The sequence below is a fragment of the Ammospiza nelsoni genome, chromosome Z (assembly GCF_027579445.1).
Source record: "Ammospiza nelsoni isolate bAmmNel1 chromosome Z, bAmmNel1.pri, whole genome shotgun sequence".
In the NCBI taxonomy this organism is placed as follows: domain Eukaryota; kingdom Metazoa; phylum Chordata; class Aves; order Passeriformes; family Passerellidae; genus Ammospiza; species Ammospiza nelsoni.
In genome coordinates, this window is record NC_080669.1 from 17,796,453 (window position 1) to 17,813,072 (window position 16,620).

The 16,620-nt window shown below is 41.8% G+C and overlaps 1 protein-coding gene across 1 annotated transcript in view; it reads left to right on the forward strand.

Moving 5' to 3' along the window:
- Positions 1–11,729: 11,729 nt before the first annotated feature.
- MUSK (muscle associated receptor tyrosine kinase) overlaps positions 11,730–16,620 on the forward strand; it is a 54,688-nt gene continuing 49,797 nt past the window's right edge. The window contains 2 exon segments of the mRNA XM_059492658.1: positions 11,730–11,862; positions 15,863–15,989. Of these exon segments, the coding sequence (XP_059348641.1) occupies positions 11,766–11,862; positions 15,863–15,989 (224 nt within the window). The 5' untranslated portion in view covers positions 11,730–11,765.

Genomic DNA, 16,620 nt, shown 5'->3' on the forward strand with positions numbered 1-16,620 from the left:
TCATTGCCATGAAACAGCAGGTCTCCATTAGCTCCAGCTTCACCTATCTAACTCAACATGAAGTACTGTATGAGAGAGTCTGAATGCTCCCGTGCATTGACCACATTGACAGATGTGTTCTTAGCTGGCACACAAGAAGGGTCACAGATCTTTTATCAAGCCTTGTAGGAGCTTGGACTGGGGCAAAGTGATGCCTCTGAGCTCACACAAGGGACAAGAGAGTCTAGACATTACCACAGTTGCTCAAATAGCAGCTGCACAGAAAGGATTGTGTAATTTTGTGCTTCTGACAGGCAGGGAGCAGCCCGTGAGGGTTGCTTGAGCACAGAGTCCTACATTGGCAGCACCTTCACTTTTAAGGATAACAGCTGATGAGGAAGAACCTCATCGCTTTTCTTAGCAAATGCATAGGGTGCTCTGTCTTTTGTAACAGAGCCACGGCCAGATGCAGCATCACTTGGCAAAGAAATTGTGATGAAGCATTCTTGCTGGAAATGTGGATACATGTTTTCTGAAAAACATTTTAGTCATTTTGTGATGTATGGCAACAACCAAGGTCAGGTGGATCCTGGCAGAGGATTATAATCCTGTGTTCCAGGAAAAAGCCCAATGTGTGGAGAATATGACATTTAGCATAAGTCTGTGATTCTAGAGTTGTTTCTAAATATGGAATTGTCCCCAGTCAAATATGGGAAGTGTTTCTTCCAGTGTAAAGTGCATGGTGGCATCCTTAAAGCCTAGGAAACCATGCCAGATCCATTCTCAGTGTGATGGTGGAGACCCAAGGCCCCCAGGTCATCTCCCAGCATGAGGAGCTTGATAATTGGAGAGGCCAGGCATCTATAAGGACTTTTGGAAGTTTTGGAAGCTGAGAGTTTTTCTTCCTTTTGAATCAAACTTTATAAGTTAAGTTGTTAGCAATAAATAAGTGTATTTTAGCCAAATCTAATGCTACACATGAATGTCATCACAATGTAATATAAAGGGCACAAGTTTTAGAGGAACACAGTGCATTTATTGAAATACAATGGGAGACATTCGCCTTGAGTAAAAACCCTAAAACCTCAGAAGCTCCTTTGAAATGTTGTGCTTTGTTCTACTAGTTGTTCTACTAGTTCTTCTCCATTTGTCCCTGCAGAAGTCTGTCCCTCGGGGGCTTTTCTTTTCTCTTACTCAAAGAGACTTTTTCCATTGAATGAAACAGAGATATCATGTAATTTCTGACAGCCACTATGCAGAAACTGTGTCCTAGAAAAATTATGTCTGTGAATGACTCCACCAAAGCACACCATTCCTGTTGATGTGGGTTCTTGAACTGGCCCTGAAATCTTTTGCCAGGGTTACACAAATAAGTTTAGCTCCAGTATTGTCAACTGTTAGGATTTTATATTATCTGATGTTCTGCTAAATGCATCAGTCCCTGGGGCTGGTAGATTATGTAAGAGTCTCTGCTTTTATTACAAAATAAAGTTCAATTTCCATTTTTCCCAGAAGAATTTAGGAATGCGACCATTAATAGTGCAGACAATGCAAGGTTACTAACCCCTACAGCCCTCATTTTTAAGGCAACTATGATTTTTTAAAGATCTGACTCATTATTTTTGAATACCTGAGGGACACTAGTGTATTTGCAAAAATACAACTATTCTTCAGATTTTCAGGTTCTTATCTTATTTCCTCAGCCTGACAGAATTGCCTAATTCGGGAATTTTTTTTCCTCTGGATGTTTTGAACATTGTATCTCTGTAATGCATTTCTGACATTCCAGAAGCAAGCCCCCAGGAGCCTCTGTCATGCATCTGTTGTTGGAGGTGCTTTGACAAGTGTGATACCACGCATTAATACATTCAAAATCATACTTGTCCACAAAAAAACCCAAAAAACAAAAAACCCCAAACCCAAAAACCACAAACAAACAAAAAACCAAAACAAAAATCCCCCACCAAAACAGTCATTTTAGATATGGAATGTCTCTTTGGAAATCTTTCTGTGGTGACACTTTCTTCAGGATGTAAATTTCATCAGGGAAAGCAGATATCTTTCTTTCCTTTTCCAATGTCTGAAAGCAAACACACAACTGCTCTGAAGCACCCGTGTTCGCACCATGCCTTTGAGTGCAGCTGCCCCGCCTGCTTTTGCCACCTTACAGGTACAGAGGTTTCCTGCTTTTTCTGGCCCAGTATCTGGGTAGATAAAGTTATGCATTACCCAGAAACATGTTCTCATCCCCCTGAGGAGACTCCTGGAAGAAATGCATCTCATGCTGTCTGACCCTTGATAATGCCAGTGAGTGATGTTGCCTCTTGCATGACTGTGCAAGGCTTTTCCTTGCTCACAGAAGGCAAAGGGGAGAACTGAGGGGCAAGAAGACAATGGGTCCACTAAAGTGTAGCTGAATTTTTGTGCTATAGCTCCAGAGAAAGAGGATAGGCAACAGTGTTTTACAGGAGTTTACTGGGATAAGCACATGGCCTGGGACAAGCCTCACCAGCTGGCATCAGTGACAACAGCTACCAGAGCTAGGGCTGTGGTTTCTGCATAAGAGCTGTAGACAGCTGCCTAATAACTGCCCAGCTCAGCTGGGTGAAGAAAGGAAAGTGATGATTGTTTGTGAAAGGCCCATCCAGAGTACTCCTGTTGGTGTGAAAAGCACACTGGTATTAATGGGGACAGCAGCTCTGGGGCCGTGCAAGATGAGGAAGGGCCAAACACCCAGATATCCCAAAGACATTGTGTTTGGTCTAGACTAAAATTCTAGGCCCTCTTAGAAAGGGGGTCCCTGACTTTGGTTGGATTCTATCTCCATATATAGCTGGAGATTGCAGTGATTAATGGTCCCAGGGCTAGAAGCTCAAGGTGCACACCATTCAGTAGGTAATGAGCTCTTTGACACAGTATTGGACTAGGTTAAAACAATTCTTAGAGATGGCTTGCATTTTAAAATGGGCCCTTACCAGAAGGTGATCGGAAGGCTGTCTACCTCGAGTGGTTCAACAGCATGGATGTAGGCTGGTGGGTGGTGGTTGATGTTATAAAGCCATGTCATGCTAGCCTGGGTAAAAAGAAACTGCATTTTGCCTCACTTAAGAGTTACAGGAGTTCTAGAATATTCTGTGTTGGAAGGGACCCACAAGAATCATCAAGTCCAGATCTTAAATGAATGGCCTGCATGAGGGTCAAAACCACAAGCGTGGCATTATTGGCACCATGTTCTAACCAAGTGAATAATTCAGACTTTTAACAGAAACTTCATATTCAAAATGCAGAATCAGACTTCTGCCCTGATTTGGCTTCAAGTAAGAAGATAGATCTACTGAAATTTAAATTTATGTTCCACATAGTTTCTGTGTCACAAGTCTTCACAGAGACTGGATTTAAAATGTGTCCATGGGCTAAACAACTTCTTTCTCAGCTGAAGGTAGGGTGTGGGAGAGAGTAGTTCACAGAGCAGAGCAGCTGCACAGGGAAACTCTGATATGCAGATAAGACAAAGAGCTGAGTTGTCAGTGATACCAATCAAATATGAAGTTCTCAAGGAAAGGCAAGCTGGCATAGTTTCACTATTGCCAAGGGAATGGTAACAATTTACACCACTTGGAAATTTGTAGACATTTTGGTGAAAAATTCAAGTCCATCTTGGTTTTTCTGTCTTGCACCTTCAACCATCTTGTTAGAAGTTTGGCTTCTGTTGCCAATGAAAGTGGGATTTTCCTCTCCTGCTAAGAGAGGAGTGGGTCTCTGTGCATACCTCATGGACATCCCCTCTGTCTTTAGATGGCTGGGGAAGAGTAATGAAGTTGGGATGCAATGCCTTGATGTAGGACAGAAAGGGCTGCAGGACACAGATGATTGCATCCTGTGGAGCTGTGTGGCCTGACTGAGCAGAATGGATGACTCTGCAGTTTGACAAGACAAGTCTGCAACCACACAAGGATCTTACCATGGGAAAACCCCGCCTGCTCCAGGCATGCCAGCAGGCACTGCTCAGCAGCTGCAGTGCATTAACCTGGTGTTGGGCAGGGGGAAATCCAACCTTGCTGCATGCCTGTTGCAATGGTCAGAAGAGAGTAATTTGGCCCAGAGAATTTATTATTCATCCCGATGCTCCAGAGCTGCTACTTCTACTCAGAGAAAAAAGGCAGATGCTATGAAAATTTTTTTTGAAGACAAAAGCTTTCCACAGAAGCACTGACTGGAAGAATTGACTGATTAGGTTGTAAACTATTTTAGGGGCTGAAACACAGTGCTGCTTGCCAAGTATGATTTCTAAGACAGGATGAAGCCTTGGTCACTCCTGCAAAGATGCTCAGGTATCTTACTGCTCCCGAGGAACATCTACATCCCGGATCTCATGCAGGTTTCCCTAACATGACCTCTTCTCCAGTGACCCTCTGCCCACAGCAAATCTGCCACTAGTGAGGGAAGGAAGTCCAAGGTAGAGATGTGCTGAAGCAGTGACCAGAGCCCCCCTCTCCATCTGGAGCAGAATGGAGCAGAGGGAGGGAGGGAGGGAGGAGAGAAAAGGCCCTCACCCAGGCTAGCGTCCCTCTCTAGCTGCCATCTGGAGACAAAATGTCAGGGCAGGTTTGTGTAGGAGAAGCCACTCGGTAGCAGTAGCTAGGGCCCTTGGCAAGGGCTCTAAGCCTACCTTTGAGTCTGAGCCTCTTGCAGAATTACCTGAAATGGCTTCTACCCTGTGTGATTTTCAAGTGAGTGTTTTGCTTTAGTTAGCCCCAAGACAATTTCAGCTTAGGTGCAAACCCTTGACCCCATCTGTATTATCTCCTGACCAGCTATGCAGCTGATGCACAATTCATTATTTACTCACAATATAGTCAATGGCAGAAGCACATCCTGCACACCTGGGCTGTAGGGTTAGGCCCACAAACTGTGCCCTCACTTAAAACATATCAAGTGATAATGATGCTATATTGACAACATGCAGGGACAGGACCCTCAGGTCAAGTCCAATGAAGTTAAAGGACTAATGTGGATATGCTGGTATTTTGGATCAGGTTTTCTGTTTCCTACTTCTTTCTCAAGATTAAACAAACCTAAGGAAGATTATTGGACAGTGCTAATAAATATGGGACAGAAAGGCATAACATCTCATTCCTTGTCATAAATGCCACCTTCTGTGCAGAACCTGGTGACTGTTTCTCTCTGTTGAGATTTCTTCCCCAGGTTTATAGAGCATGTGCAAGCTTCCATACCTATCACTCTTTTGTAGCATCTTATGGGCTCCTGAGCACCCTCCTCTTGCCCTATGTGCTTCAAATCCTTTTTCTGCTTGGCTATTAAATCTGCATAAGCGCACAAAACCCCATTGTGGATTTTTTCAGAAAGCAGTGTTCTGGCTGCAGTCCCGCTGTGGGAGCCTATTGTCCATGGGGAACTGTCTGTTACTGAGGATGTTTCCTTGAGGCTTCTGTCTTTGGTTCTCCTCCCATTCACATAATTCCTCTCCTTCCCTCACATCATCTGGATATCACTTTTGTAGTGTTTGCTCTTAAATGCGCTGAATGTGTTGGGTGTGTCCTTGGGCTATGATCTGCCATTTGATTGAGGAGATATACTCACTTATACTGCTGCGCTAGTTATTGTGCTCCCAGATAATACACAGCAATGTTTAAATAGTGTGACTGCTGTAGCAGGTAGATATTGAGATGGTCCAAAATGCTGTAGCTAAGAATGCCTCATTGAGTGAAGTTCACACTGGGACCTGATTTCTGCTGTGCAAGCCTCTGTCTGACTGGGATGTCACCAAGGATTATGGCTTCAAATGAGCAGCAGGTGAACTCTAAGTCAAAAAGATCACAGGCAACCTTCTGCTCTCAGTTACACTCCATTGACGTCAATGGGGTTGCCTGGGGTGAGCTCAGAGCAGAATTTAATTTCTCATTTTTAATATGTATAGCCAAAGCCCCCCAAAATTACTTTCAGCATATAGCACAGGGTCTAAAAACTCCTCAGCTACTCATGCTGTAAAGTTCTTCTTGCTATCAGAGCAACAGGAAAAAGCTATCTTGTCTGGAAAAAGAGGGTGGAGCTGTTTCGCATGTCGCTGCACGCTGCCCACATTCAGTGAAAGGAAAGGGGATAGGATGCCCCTGGGACCTGTGTGCTGCACACCTCCTGTAGCCACTCATGGCAACCTGCCATCAGCTGGCAGGATGCAGCAGCTCCATTTCAAGTGTCCTGTTCCACTGGCAGACAAGCTATTGCATGAGTGCAGGTACTTCTGAAACTTGAGTGTTTCCTCAAATCACACCCCTATGTTGTAACACCTCTTGGATCCCAGCTGGCTGCAGAGAGATGCTGTGAGTTTCACAAGTGTCATGGTGATGGAAGGAAAAGATGTTTGCAGGCCTATGATTCTATGATCACTCAGGACAGTTGATTTCCACACTGTGTACAGGACCACAATCTTTCACTTGAAGCTGGCTGTGCTAGAGGCTGCATGCTTGAAACCAAGCTGGTTGTTTGCTTTGGGCATGCCTATAAACTGCTTGCCTTTTGCTCCTCTATAATCTAAAACAGCAATCAAGAACAGCAAATAATGACAGACAAAATCTGAAAATTGAAAATTTATTGATCTGACACAAGATATCTTATACATTTATTTAATTGTTCTTTTCTTTGGCTTTAACTTTAATTCTTTTAAAGAAATGTTAACAATAATTAAAATAATACAGGAGTTCTGATATGAAACAGATTTTATTTTGTAGTGACTATATTTTTGCAGTAACTGCCAATATTACTGTCAGATCAAGCTAAGGTTATATTTATTTCTTGGTGAGAGTGATATGCTACAAGGTGCAGTATTCTGGGATCAAAATCAATGGGATATATTAAGTCCCTAATGTATTCCTGTTGTGAAACACATCCTTATTTCTGCAAAAAGGGATCACTTAGGTAGATGGTCTCCTTCATATGGCTGTTGTGGCCTGGAGATCCACACTGGGTCCCTCCTTTCCCAGTTTCCTGAGCAGGGGCCAGTAAGAGCTCTGCTATAACATTATCTAAATGCAGGTCTTGTTTCCCACTTGCTAGGCTGTGACACCATGGGATGGAGAGCAGGTTTTATGTGTCAACAGCCATCCTGGTTGCCAGATTGTACTCTTCCAATGGCAAGCACAGGTTGACAGACTGAAACCAGAAGCTGAGGAGCAAGGGTCATACATTTTTTGTGGCAACTCTCTTTGGGAAACACGGCATCTCTGTCCCACTCCAGCTCAGCACCATGACAGCATTATCCTCTGAGAGGAGAGGGTTATCGAGGGTGGGGTCTTTCCCTGTGCTATGGTGTGGGGCTGGATAACATTGATAGCAACTGAAGTAGGAGGCAGATCTCCCAGCAGAGGAATGAGTTTTATATATTACAAAATAAAGGCATTCAGCTCATCCTCTGTGTTATATATAGCATGCACAGCTAGCTAGGTGCATGGCAAGGGTTATTTCTCTTTCTTTACATTGTTTACATTATTCCACCACACTAATTACATCTCATAACCCTGCATAATTTTGCCCCACCACAAAACATAGTATGGCATCTTAGATTGTCCTTAGTCAGTACTGTCAGATCTTGTGAGATGAAAAATTATAGAGAAGTTAATAGCAAGAAATGAATGCAAATTTTAGTTTTCCCCATTGCCACAAAATCTCAAGAGAATAAAAGAGTATTATTTCAGATTGAAACACCAGAGCTTAGTAAGTGTTGAAATATTAGTAGGAGACCAGAGATTGGTCCAGATGGCTGATGGTAGAGGTCAAGCCAAGTGTGTCTGAAACCCTCAAATTTAAACACTAAGTGGGGCTTTGGGAAGGGTCTGTGTTTCTTAAAGGACTTCAGAGAAAAGCCATTATTTCATCTTGACATTTAAAAAATAAAAACACTAAACAAGGAAGTGTCAAGTGCAGGGTAAAGAACGGCAGCAGTACAGCTCACTCCTTTACATATCACACTGGGTACAGTATTTGCTGTTCTGACACAAGCAACAGTACCTCACTGGCTGCATGTGTGTGGGCGGCTGGGTTGAATCCCTTGGAGCTGGTGGCTACATGAGCTGCTTCAACTCAGGATTACTGTAAAGAAGCAACTTGCACTGTGTAGTAAGAGAACAAAAATGATGTTTATCTCCTCCCCTAATGCTGGCATGCCTTGTCAAAGATGCTTCTTCCATGTCAGACACCCAGGCTCTGCCTGTAGGCACTGCAGGCAAAGTGAGCAGGGAGGAATGGGAGGAGTGGTGTGACCATAACTCTGCGGCAATGTGACCATGATTCATTTCTGCACAGAAAGGCACATGTGCATCCCCAAAAGGGGTTTCACTGCCAAATGTTTTGTGAGGATGCCACTATCTAAGAGGCCAGCAGCTTTGAGGCAGGAAGCAACAAGTGTACATCAGGCACCAAGTTAGTGCATGCAGGGACATGTGCATGCAATCTGTCTGAAGGGAAGGCCACACAGTACATCCTTTTCATCTCTGCTGGCTGGAAGAGGCTTGGAGCCATGGCTTGGCAGCTTGGTCTTTGAAAACCACTAGTCTTCTGTGTCTGTACATACCTGCTATCTTGGCTGGTTAGGGCATGCTCATTTTCTGGCTTACCTTCAGCAATACACAAACAATCCAGGATGTTCTTTGAAAATATTGATGATCACTTTCTCATACAAGAGGTGGAGAGGCCAATGACAAAGGATGTGGTGTTGCACCTCACACCAACCACAAATGTTTGAAAGGTTGTTGTGGCCAGGAGAGGTGCCCGAGAGCTGGAAGAAAGCAAACATCACCCAGTTAAAGGGCAAGAAGGAGGATCCAGGGATCTACAGGCCCGTCAGCCTCACCTCAAACTGAGGTCAGGCCAGTCAATCACTCCTCAGGCTGGTTTAGGGCTGACTTGCACTATTTCAGTGTGAATCACCAGATGCTTGGGTGATTAGGAACACTGCCAAAGCAATTTCATTAAGTCTCTCTGTAGGATGATTTTGTTCTTTGTCTGGACAGTTTCTGTTGGAAATACCTGTCCTAGCCTGTCTACTTGGATGAATGTCTAGGACTACCTGGGGAGAAGACATCCAAGAGAGTGATGTGGGAGAAAAGGCAGTTTGCAAATAATTCAGTGGTCAAATTATGTCACATTAGCATGCAAACTGTCACCCTCCAGCAGAATATTTGGGAGAAGGAGGGGAGTGTACAGAGGCGTACAAAAAAAAGATCCAGCATGGTTCTCTCCAGCAAACAATTTCCACTTATCATAGCGGTGCAATTCATTGACTGCAAGTTAATTACCTCTTCTACCAACTCTAACAAGTTACTACTTTCTTTGTATTTATGCATTTATTTCAAAATACAGTATTTGTCACTTCACAAACAGTTTAAAGTGGGAAAAAATAGTAGCTAGGTGAATGAACACACCTTGTCTTGTGTATTGAACTTCATGAACTGACGTTTTTGGAGTGTTTGAAGTGCAGAGAGATAAGCAGAAATCTATGGGATCAAAGCTTTTCAGACACAATGTCTGAAAGCTGGGGATTGGACGTCTTCTCATTATTGAGTAGGCTGCTGGGACCTCATCTCAGCAGAAGCATGACTTGGGGCATGACTATAAGAAACAACAGATGTAAAAACAATTATCTGTAAACTGCATGCATGTCAGCTTTGTTAGGAAAAACCCTAATCACAACAGCCAATAAGCAACAAAATCATAACCCCATAAGTAAAAATTAAAGACGTATTTTACTTTTATAAGGTAAGCTTGGAAAATACTTGGAATCAAAGAAGGTTTGATGTCACCAACATTTGATTTTCACTGATTTCAGTGTGAAATCATAGAAACATCTTTCCATGGTAGGCACAGATGACCATGAGCCTCCCATATACATTGTATGTTAGTTGTGTAGCATGTGTAGCTGGAGCTTGTGTGTACCTTTGCCCATGTATTCTCTCTACTCTCATGTACAAGTAAATTTACATCCTTTCTGTTTAGAGTAGTGGAGATCATTATGATCCTTAGTAAAAATACATGAAGTAGAGGAAATGAGAGATTAAGAGTACTTTGGTAATTCCCCAAATGCAAAGGCATTGTTAGCATTTAACAGCCATTGCTGGCAGTGACATTTCTAAATGCTGCAATTGGCAAATAAAAGGGAAATAACAGTTTCTGCACTCATATGGATGGTGCAGTTTCAAAGCCCTTATTACACATTCCAAACAGGAATCCAGCAATGCAAAGGTCTTTTGCCAAGTCCCTTCATGAGCAGAATTTTACCCTAAAAATCCAAGTTGCATTTCTATGGAGCATTTTAATTGGATATGTCTGGACTTAAACTAAAGAAGTACCTGTAACTTCAGCCATGAATCAGTATTTCTCTGTTCCTTGGTAGGATTCTTGTTCCATCACTGTCTACTTGTTTTGCTTTTTTGTCATTGCTAGCTCCAGAATTTTTGGAATACCTTTAACATCTCTGGGAGTGTTTCTGCCTTTATTCATCTTCAGAGGAATGCTTGTCTAGAGATCCTTGTTCTTAATCAACGATGGCAAGTGCACAAAGTAACATTGCTATTATAAAGCCATGGCAAACGGCATGGATTCACACATTCCCAGCACTGGTCAGTTTTACTCCATTTGCTCCTCAGAAGAAGCATTGCTGGGCCATGTACGTACATTGCAGAAATGACTGTTTAGAAGTGGTTTAAGTCAAGAGTTGCAGTAAATAAAGGAAATTCCAGAGATCTCAAAGTACCTTTTACTGTGATGTGTTATGACTGCACATTTGCTTTCCTCAAACAATGTAGTTTAGTGCAAAGTTCTTGTCCACTCGGCTGATAAAATGACAAAAAGTATGCAGAGTCATGTTCCAAGAGGATCATGATCAATTAGGTTCTTCCCAGACTAATTATTCATCTTTTTCCCTGCTCATGCAGATACTGCCCCTGCATCAGCCTTTCCACAGCGGTAAGCCTCTTTGCTCTTTATATAAATATTTGTGTTGGAAAAACAGGCAGTACAAATGACTTGACATTTTTGGAAAATATAGTGTAGGCCTTTGTGGTAGGATGGGGCAAGAAAAAATGAGTCAGAAGATCTTGATTCTGATGTTTCTTCAAGTCTTCCTAGAAAATGAGTGTTTGTCCGTCTTTCATCTTAGGCAGGGACCTGGTGGTTAACAAGATATTTCTGGAGATTAAACCCCACTGTCATATTTCCCTACAGAAAAGCATTTTTAGTCACCAATGCCAACCTCTTCTCCTCCAGCAAATGCATCTGTTAAGAAAAGAAATACTATCAGCAGGGCAACAGGTGGCATATTGCAGCCAATCTTGAAAGGTTATAATAAGAGGGAGTGTGAGCAAGAGGAGAAAAACTGGAAAAGAGGGTGACTAAGATGAAGAAAAAGACACTGGCAAGCATTTTTTCCTGCTATTGCACTTACAGTGTTCTGGAATAAAAATCTGATGACTTTGCAACACTGGGCTAGGGTACTGCCCTGGAAATGCATTGCCCATTGTACTGTTCTCTGTTTGCTTAGAAGGAATTCAGAAGGGATTTGCTTTCTCTTGTTTCATGAGCCCCACGCTTTCACACTGACCAAAGTGGATACACACCAGCTGGCCACGTCTGTCACCACCACTGGGTGGGAGAATTCCTGATTATACTTAGATCCCTCAGACCCCACTCTGTCACTTGCTGAGAAGCTCTGCTTGAACGCTGCTTCCGAAATGCAGCCGGCTGGGAAGTCTGCACGCCTTGCCTGAAGGAGCTGGATGCCTTCTGGATCAAACATGAATGACCTGCTGAAGGTGCTGCTGGTGCACGTCCTCACCCTGGCAGCCCTCAGCTTGGCTGAGACACTTCTGAAAGGTTTGCTTTTTCTCTGCTCTTCTTCTGCCGTTTGCTAAAGGTGGTTTTGCAAAGGGGAAGGTGTCTCTGCTAGCAGTGGGGAGGGCGGTGCTGTAGCGTTCCCAAAAAAGACAAAAATGGTCTGCTTTCAATGGTCACTGCTCCGCTTGGATAGCAGAGAAAATATTCTCATATTTGTGTTTGGAATTGAATTCTTTGTCTGTGAAGAGCACATAGTCCATTGTAATAGGCAGGGGAGATCTTTGGGTTCAGCTTGGGTGGGATGTAAATTTCTCCTGTGAAAGGAAGTTCAGAAGTGTTAATGGCTAGTAGCACCAGTTGCTGCAGAGCACGAGATCTGTTGTGTTCAGCACATCTGTGTAGGTTTTTAAGTACATAAAGCTTCAAAGTAAATAAATATCTGTGATGTCTTTACAAAAAATCCATATATATGTATAAATACACAGTTTGTTATAGCATATAACACAGAAGTTATCATACCTTCTTCCTATCTCGTGCGCACACATGCATATGGGCATATGCTCACATACTTTTAACTAACAAAAGAATTGGTAAAAAAATCTGTTTAGAAAAGTCTTTGAGGTAAAAACGCAACTGTGATACCATTCTGGATGTCCTGTTTGGTAAAGCTGTGGGCAAAAATTTTTTCTGAACGGTGATTCAGATTTACAATTCAAAACTTTTGAAATTCAACGCTTACTAGAGACTTTGCAGCTTCAGAAAAACAAAATGAAATCTTAAAGGGAATGCCAGTATTCACATGTTAGGCCAACATTGCTGCTATTGCAGGCCTATGCTTTTACAATTGTTAGTCAGGTTATTCTCAAAATGAAATAAAGAGAAATAACCTGTCTTCTTTACAAAAATGTTTTGAAACAAAAATATTGGTATATTTGTAAGGCACTGAAGTAAGTTTGTGAACTTAATGTTTGTGAATATTGTGGTAAGATAAGTAGTAGTGGAGAGACAAGAAAAACAAAGAGGACAGGGATAGATTTTTTTTCTGGTGTCGCAGTGTAACGAAGAGATACATTGCCTTTTCTAGGACATCACAGCTGAGCTGTTTTTTACCATATGAACTGCAGTTTCTTCAGATGTCTGCAGTGTTGGAGAGGGACTGGTTCTCTTCCGTATTGTTTTGTTTGCCTGGTTCTGGTTTCAAAAGTATGAATCCAAATCCAAAGCCAACACATTTGGAAGCTTCTGATGGGCTGGGGACAGAAGGGTATTTGGCTTTCTCATGGTCCCGTGACCAGCCTTGGGTCATTTTTCTATCTCGGGAAACTACAGCTGACATCCAGAAAAATGGCACCTGTGTGGCTTTACACATATATAGATTAATTTATTTTCAATTTATTTAAAGCCACAAGGATACCTTAAAAATATGAGAAATGCCTAGTATATGCATATGGAAAGGCCTGGCTCCTTTTCTATATGATGGTAGATATGTCTGTACATTGTTCAAATTTTATTTTCCTATGTTAAAATATGGTAATGCACACATCATGAGTTAAGAGTGCTTTCTGAAGAAAACATGGACTAACAACAGCATCCAAGCTGCTTGAATGGCTTTTAGATGTAAGTCCCTTCTCAGCCATTTTGGAACTCTGTGGCCGCCTCACAAAATGACGGCAAGTCCCACTGCTCACTGTCCTTGCTTGGGTTAAATATCACAAAGGTGAAAAGAGCATAAAAGAAAGTTATACATCCCTGTTGCTCTCCTGGTTGCTCTCTGAGGATGCAGAATTTGGAAGGCAGTTTTAAAATGATTTCTTTTTCTGTTACTGTAGTGCTGTCAGTTTGGATACTATTTTCTTAGAAGCACGTGGCTTCATTCTGCGCAAAAATCTGTATGCTGGCTTTCAAAAGGGACCAAGTCAGACCATGTCTATGCAATATTCTGTCATCTATTGAATAAAAGACACACTTGAAAGTATGTAACTGTTTCTAGAGAATTTATTTAAAATAGAAACCTGACAGGAAATTATTTATTTAATATAGAAACCTGTTCTTAGTTTCCCAAAGAACAAAATACTGTCATTATGCATTCCAGCTCTTGGCACAAATGTACTTTTATTATTTGTGGGTGTGGCTTTGTTTACCATTACAACAGTTATAAAACTGGTTGCTTTGAATTATTATTACTGTAAAAATTTACATTTCTCAGGGTTAGAAAAGGATCCATCCAGAGATTGAGGAATGTGGACAACAGCAACAAAACTGTACTATATAAAATCAGATTGCAAAACTCTGGGGTTAATGCTATTAAACCCCAATAAACTTTTCCACAAAATAGCAATGTTTCATTTAAAGCAGAGAGGATAACCATTTGTGGGAGTTATTCTCCTGAGACGTCCTTCAGTTGTAGGAAAATGAAGACTTTATAGAAGTCTTCCATTTGGTTTCACTGGTATGGGATTCATCTGGGAAACAATACAGATGATTCTCTCTGTTTAATATGACCCAAAATGATCTAATAAAGTGATGCATGATACAATTTGAAGCAGTGATCTTAAACAATGAACTCGTCACAGACTTGTTCTAATTGAAGTTTCATCCATATGACCTTTAGAGCTATCTTAGATGTTGTTTAGAGATTTACATAAGTATAGTCATTATTGTTAATCAATGATACTATCCAAAGTCATACAGTCTAGAAATATTATTGAGGCAGATTCATTCTAATCAAGTGTCAAAAGTGTTTAGAGTTTTACATAAACCTGATAGTGGAAGCTGATCCTTTCTTCCTCTAGCTTCATTCCGGCAGAACTCCAAAGACATTCTAATTTTGACTTCCATGTAAATTGAAAAAGGATTAAGATATTGACTTTCTATTATTCTCAGTCTCCTTAATCTGAATGTCTTCTATTTTGCCCATTCCTTAGGGAGGGAAGGGTAAAATGGATATAGTTTATTTTTTGCATGAATTTGAATCTCTTTGTACTATGGAGGGCCAGTAGATACACAGCAGTTGAGATTCTCTGTGAACAAATAATGGGCCAGAAGCTGCTGTGCTCAGTGAGGAACAGGAAGACTCCTGAATCCATGATGTATTTTCAAGGTAGTGTTTCAGGAATATAGTAAAAACTAGTTTATCTCAGCACAGTTGTCAGTGAAAACCAGTCCAACCAATATGGATGTGTGTCTCTTGCAGCCATTGGTCCAGTCATTCAAGTGTTTTTGGAGGCAGTGGCTGCAATGAATAACATGAGCAGGGAAAGTGAGTGGCTAGGCTTATGCTTTGATCCCTTCCAGCTGTGCTGCAAGTCTTTCACCAGAGCGATGGCAAATGTTTCTAAAGATACATTCAACTAATGTATGACCACAGATTTATGATAATAAGCATTAGACATAGCTTTTAAACTTCTAACTCTCATGCTTCTTGGTTAGAAAATGTGAGAAAATGAGAATGAGTCCTAGACATGACAAAAATCTGAATGACCTGAATGGTCTTTGTGAGCCTGGCTTAGAAAAATATAGTGCTGTATAATGGGTTTGGTGTTTGTATATAACAGGGGTTTTTTTGCTGCTTTTTTTTTTTTTTTTTTTTTGTTGCTGTTGTTTTTTCTTTAAAGATAAATAGTTGAGTGAATAAATCCTGTAATATTGACAAAAAAGCCTACATCTCCTGTACTAATAAGGAGGCACTCTTCCCACTCCAAGGGCAGGTGAGCTTGGCTTCAATTTTTGTGCTGCCCCTTGCACTTCTAGCCTATGCAATGCCACCCTTATTGCAGTGGGACATCCTCACCTGTGTCCTTGCAGTATGCTCACCTATTGCTGTGAGTCTTGAGGAAGAGATGAGTCAGAAACACAGGACACACTGAGTTTCTTGGTGCTTGGTTTGCTCTGTTTTGCATCTTATGTAAAGACCTCAAGGGAAAATGCCATTGAGTGACCCTGCAGGGACATGGCTCCCTCCACCAAAGGTGTTTGATAGGCTATGTAACACTCTCCAGTAGGCACCAGAAGATGTTCTCATTTTCTCTTCTTCACACAGCTCCTTTGATCAGCACTCCTCTGGAAACAGTGGATGCCCTGGTAGAAGATGTTGCCAAGTTTGTCTGTGTAGTGGAGTCATATCCTGAACCAGAGATTACATGGACACGCAACAGCATTCCCATCAGGTAGGGAGCAGCCCCAGCCCTCACCAGCACCTTCTGCAAAAATTGACAGTGCTTCTTTTCATGATACAGGAGATATCTGGAAATACAAAAATCGCTCTGTGGCAGGAGAGAGAATGAGTGGCTGTAATTATCTAGGATTCTGTGTTTCTGAGGGAGTGGTAAGAGCACTTGAGGTTGCTCTTGCACCTTCACACATTTGATTTTGCAGAGAGTTGGTTTCTGCTGCAAGGAGATTTCTCCCCAGCTTCAGACAATTCAATGTGCTTTCTTCCTCAGTTCATCCACTAATGAAGGAGGATGATGCTGTATAATATTTAAAAGGAGCTTAGCAGAGTTTGTTGTCTGTCTCAATGTTCTTGGAATCTTTGCATGAGAGGGGTTGTGCTGTGCCATTCTTTGCTTCTAGTTCTGGAAATTGTCTTCTCATTGTTTTGCACTGTCAGATGTTAACAACCAGGCATCAAGATGTCAACAAAGAAGGCAGCCTTCTGGAAGTGTGGAAATGGAAGTTGCTACCATTGTTTTTGCTCTTTTGCTGTAGACAGGTTTCTACAAAGTAAACTGTACTTGATCTTCTAGCTCTGAAATCACATTACATCTGCCACATGGCTTCACATCGGTTTCCCATTCT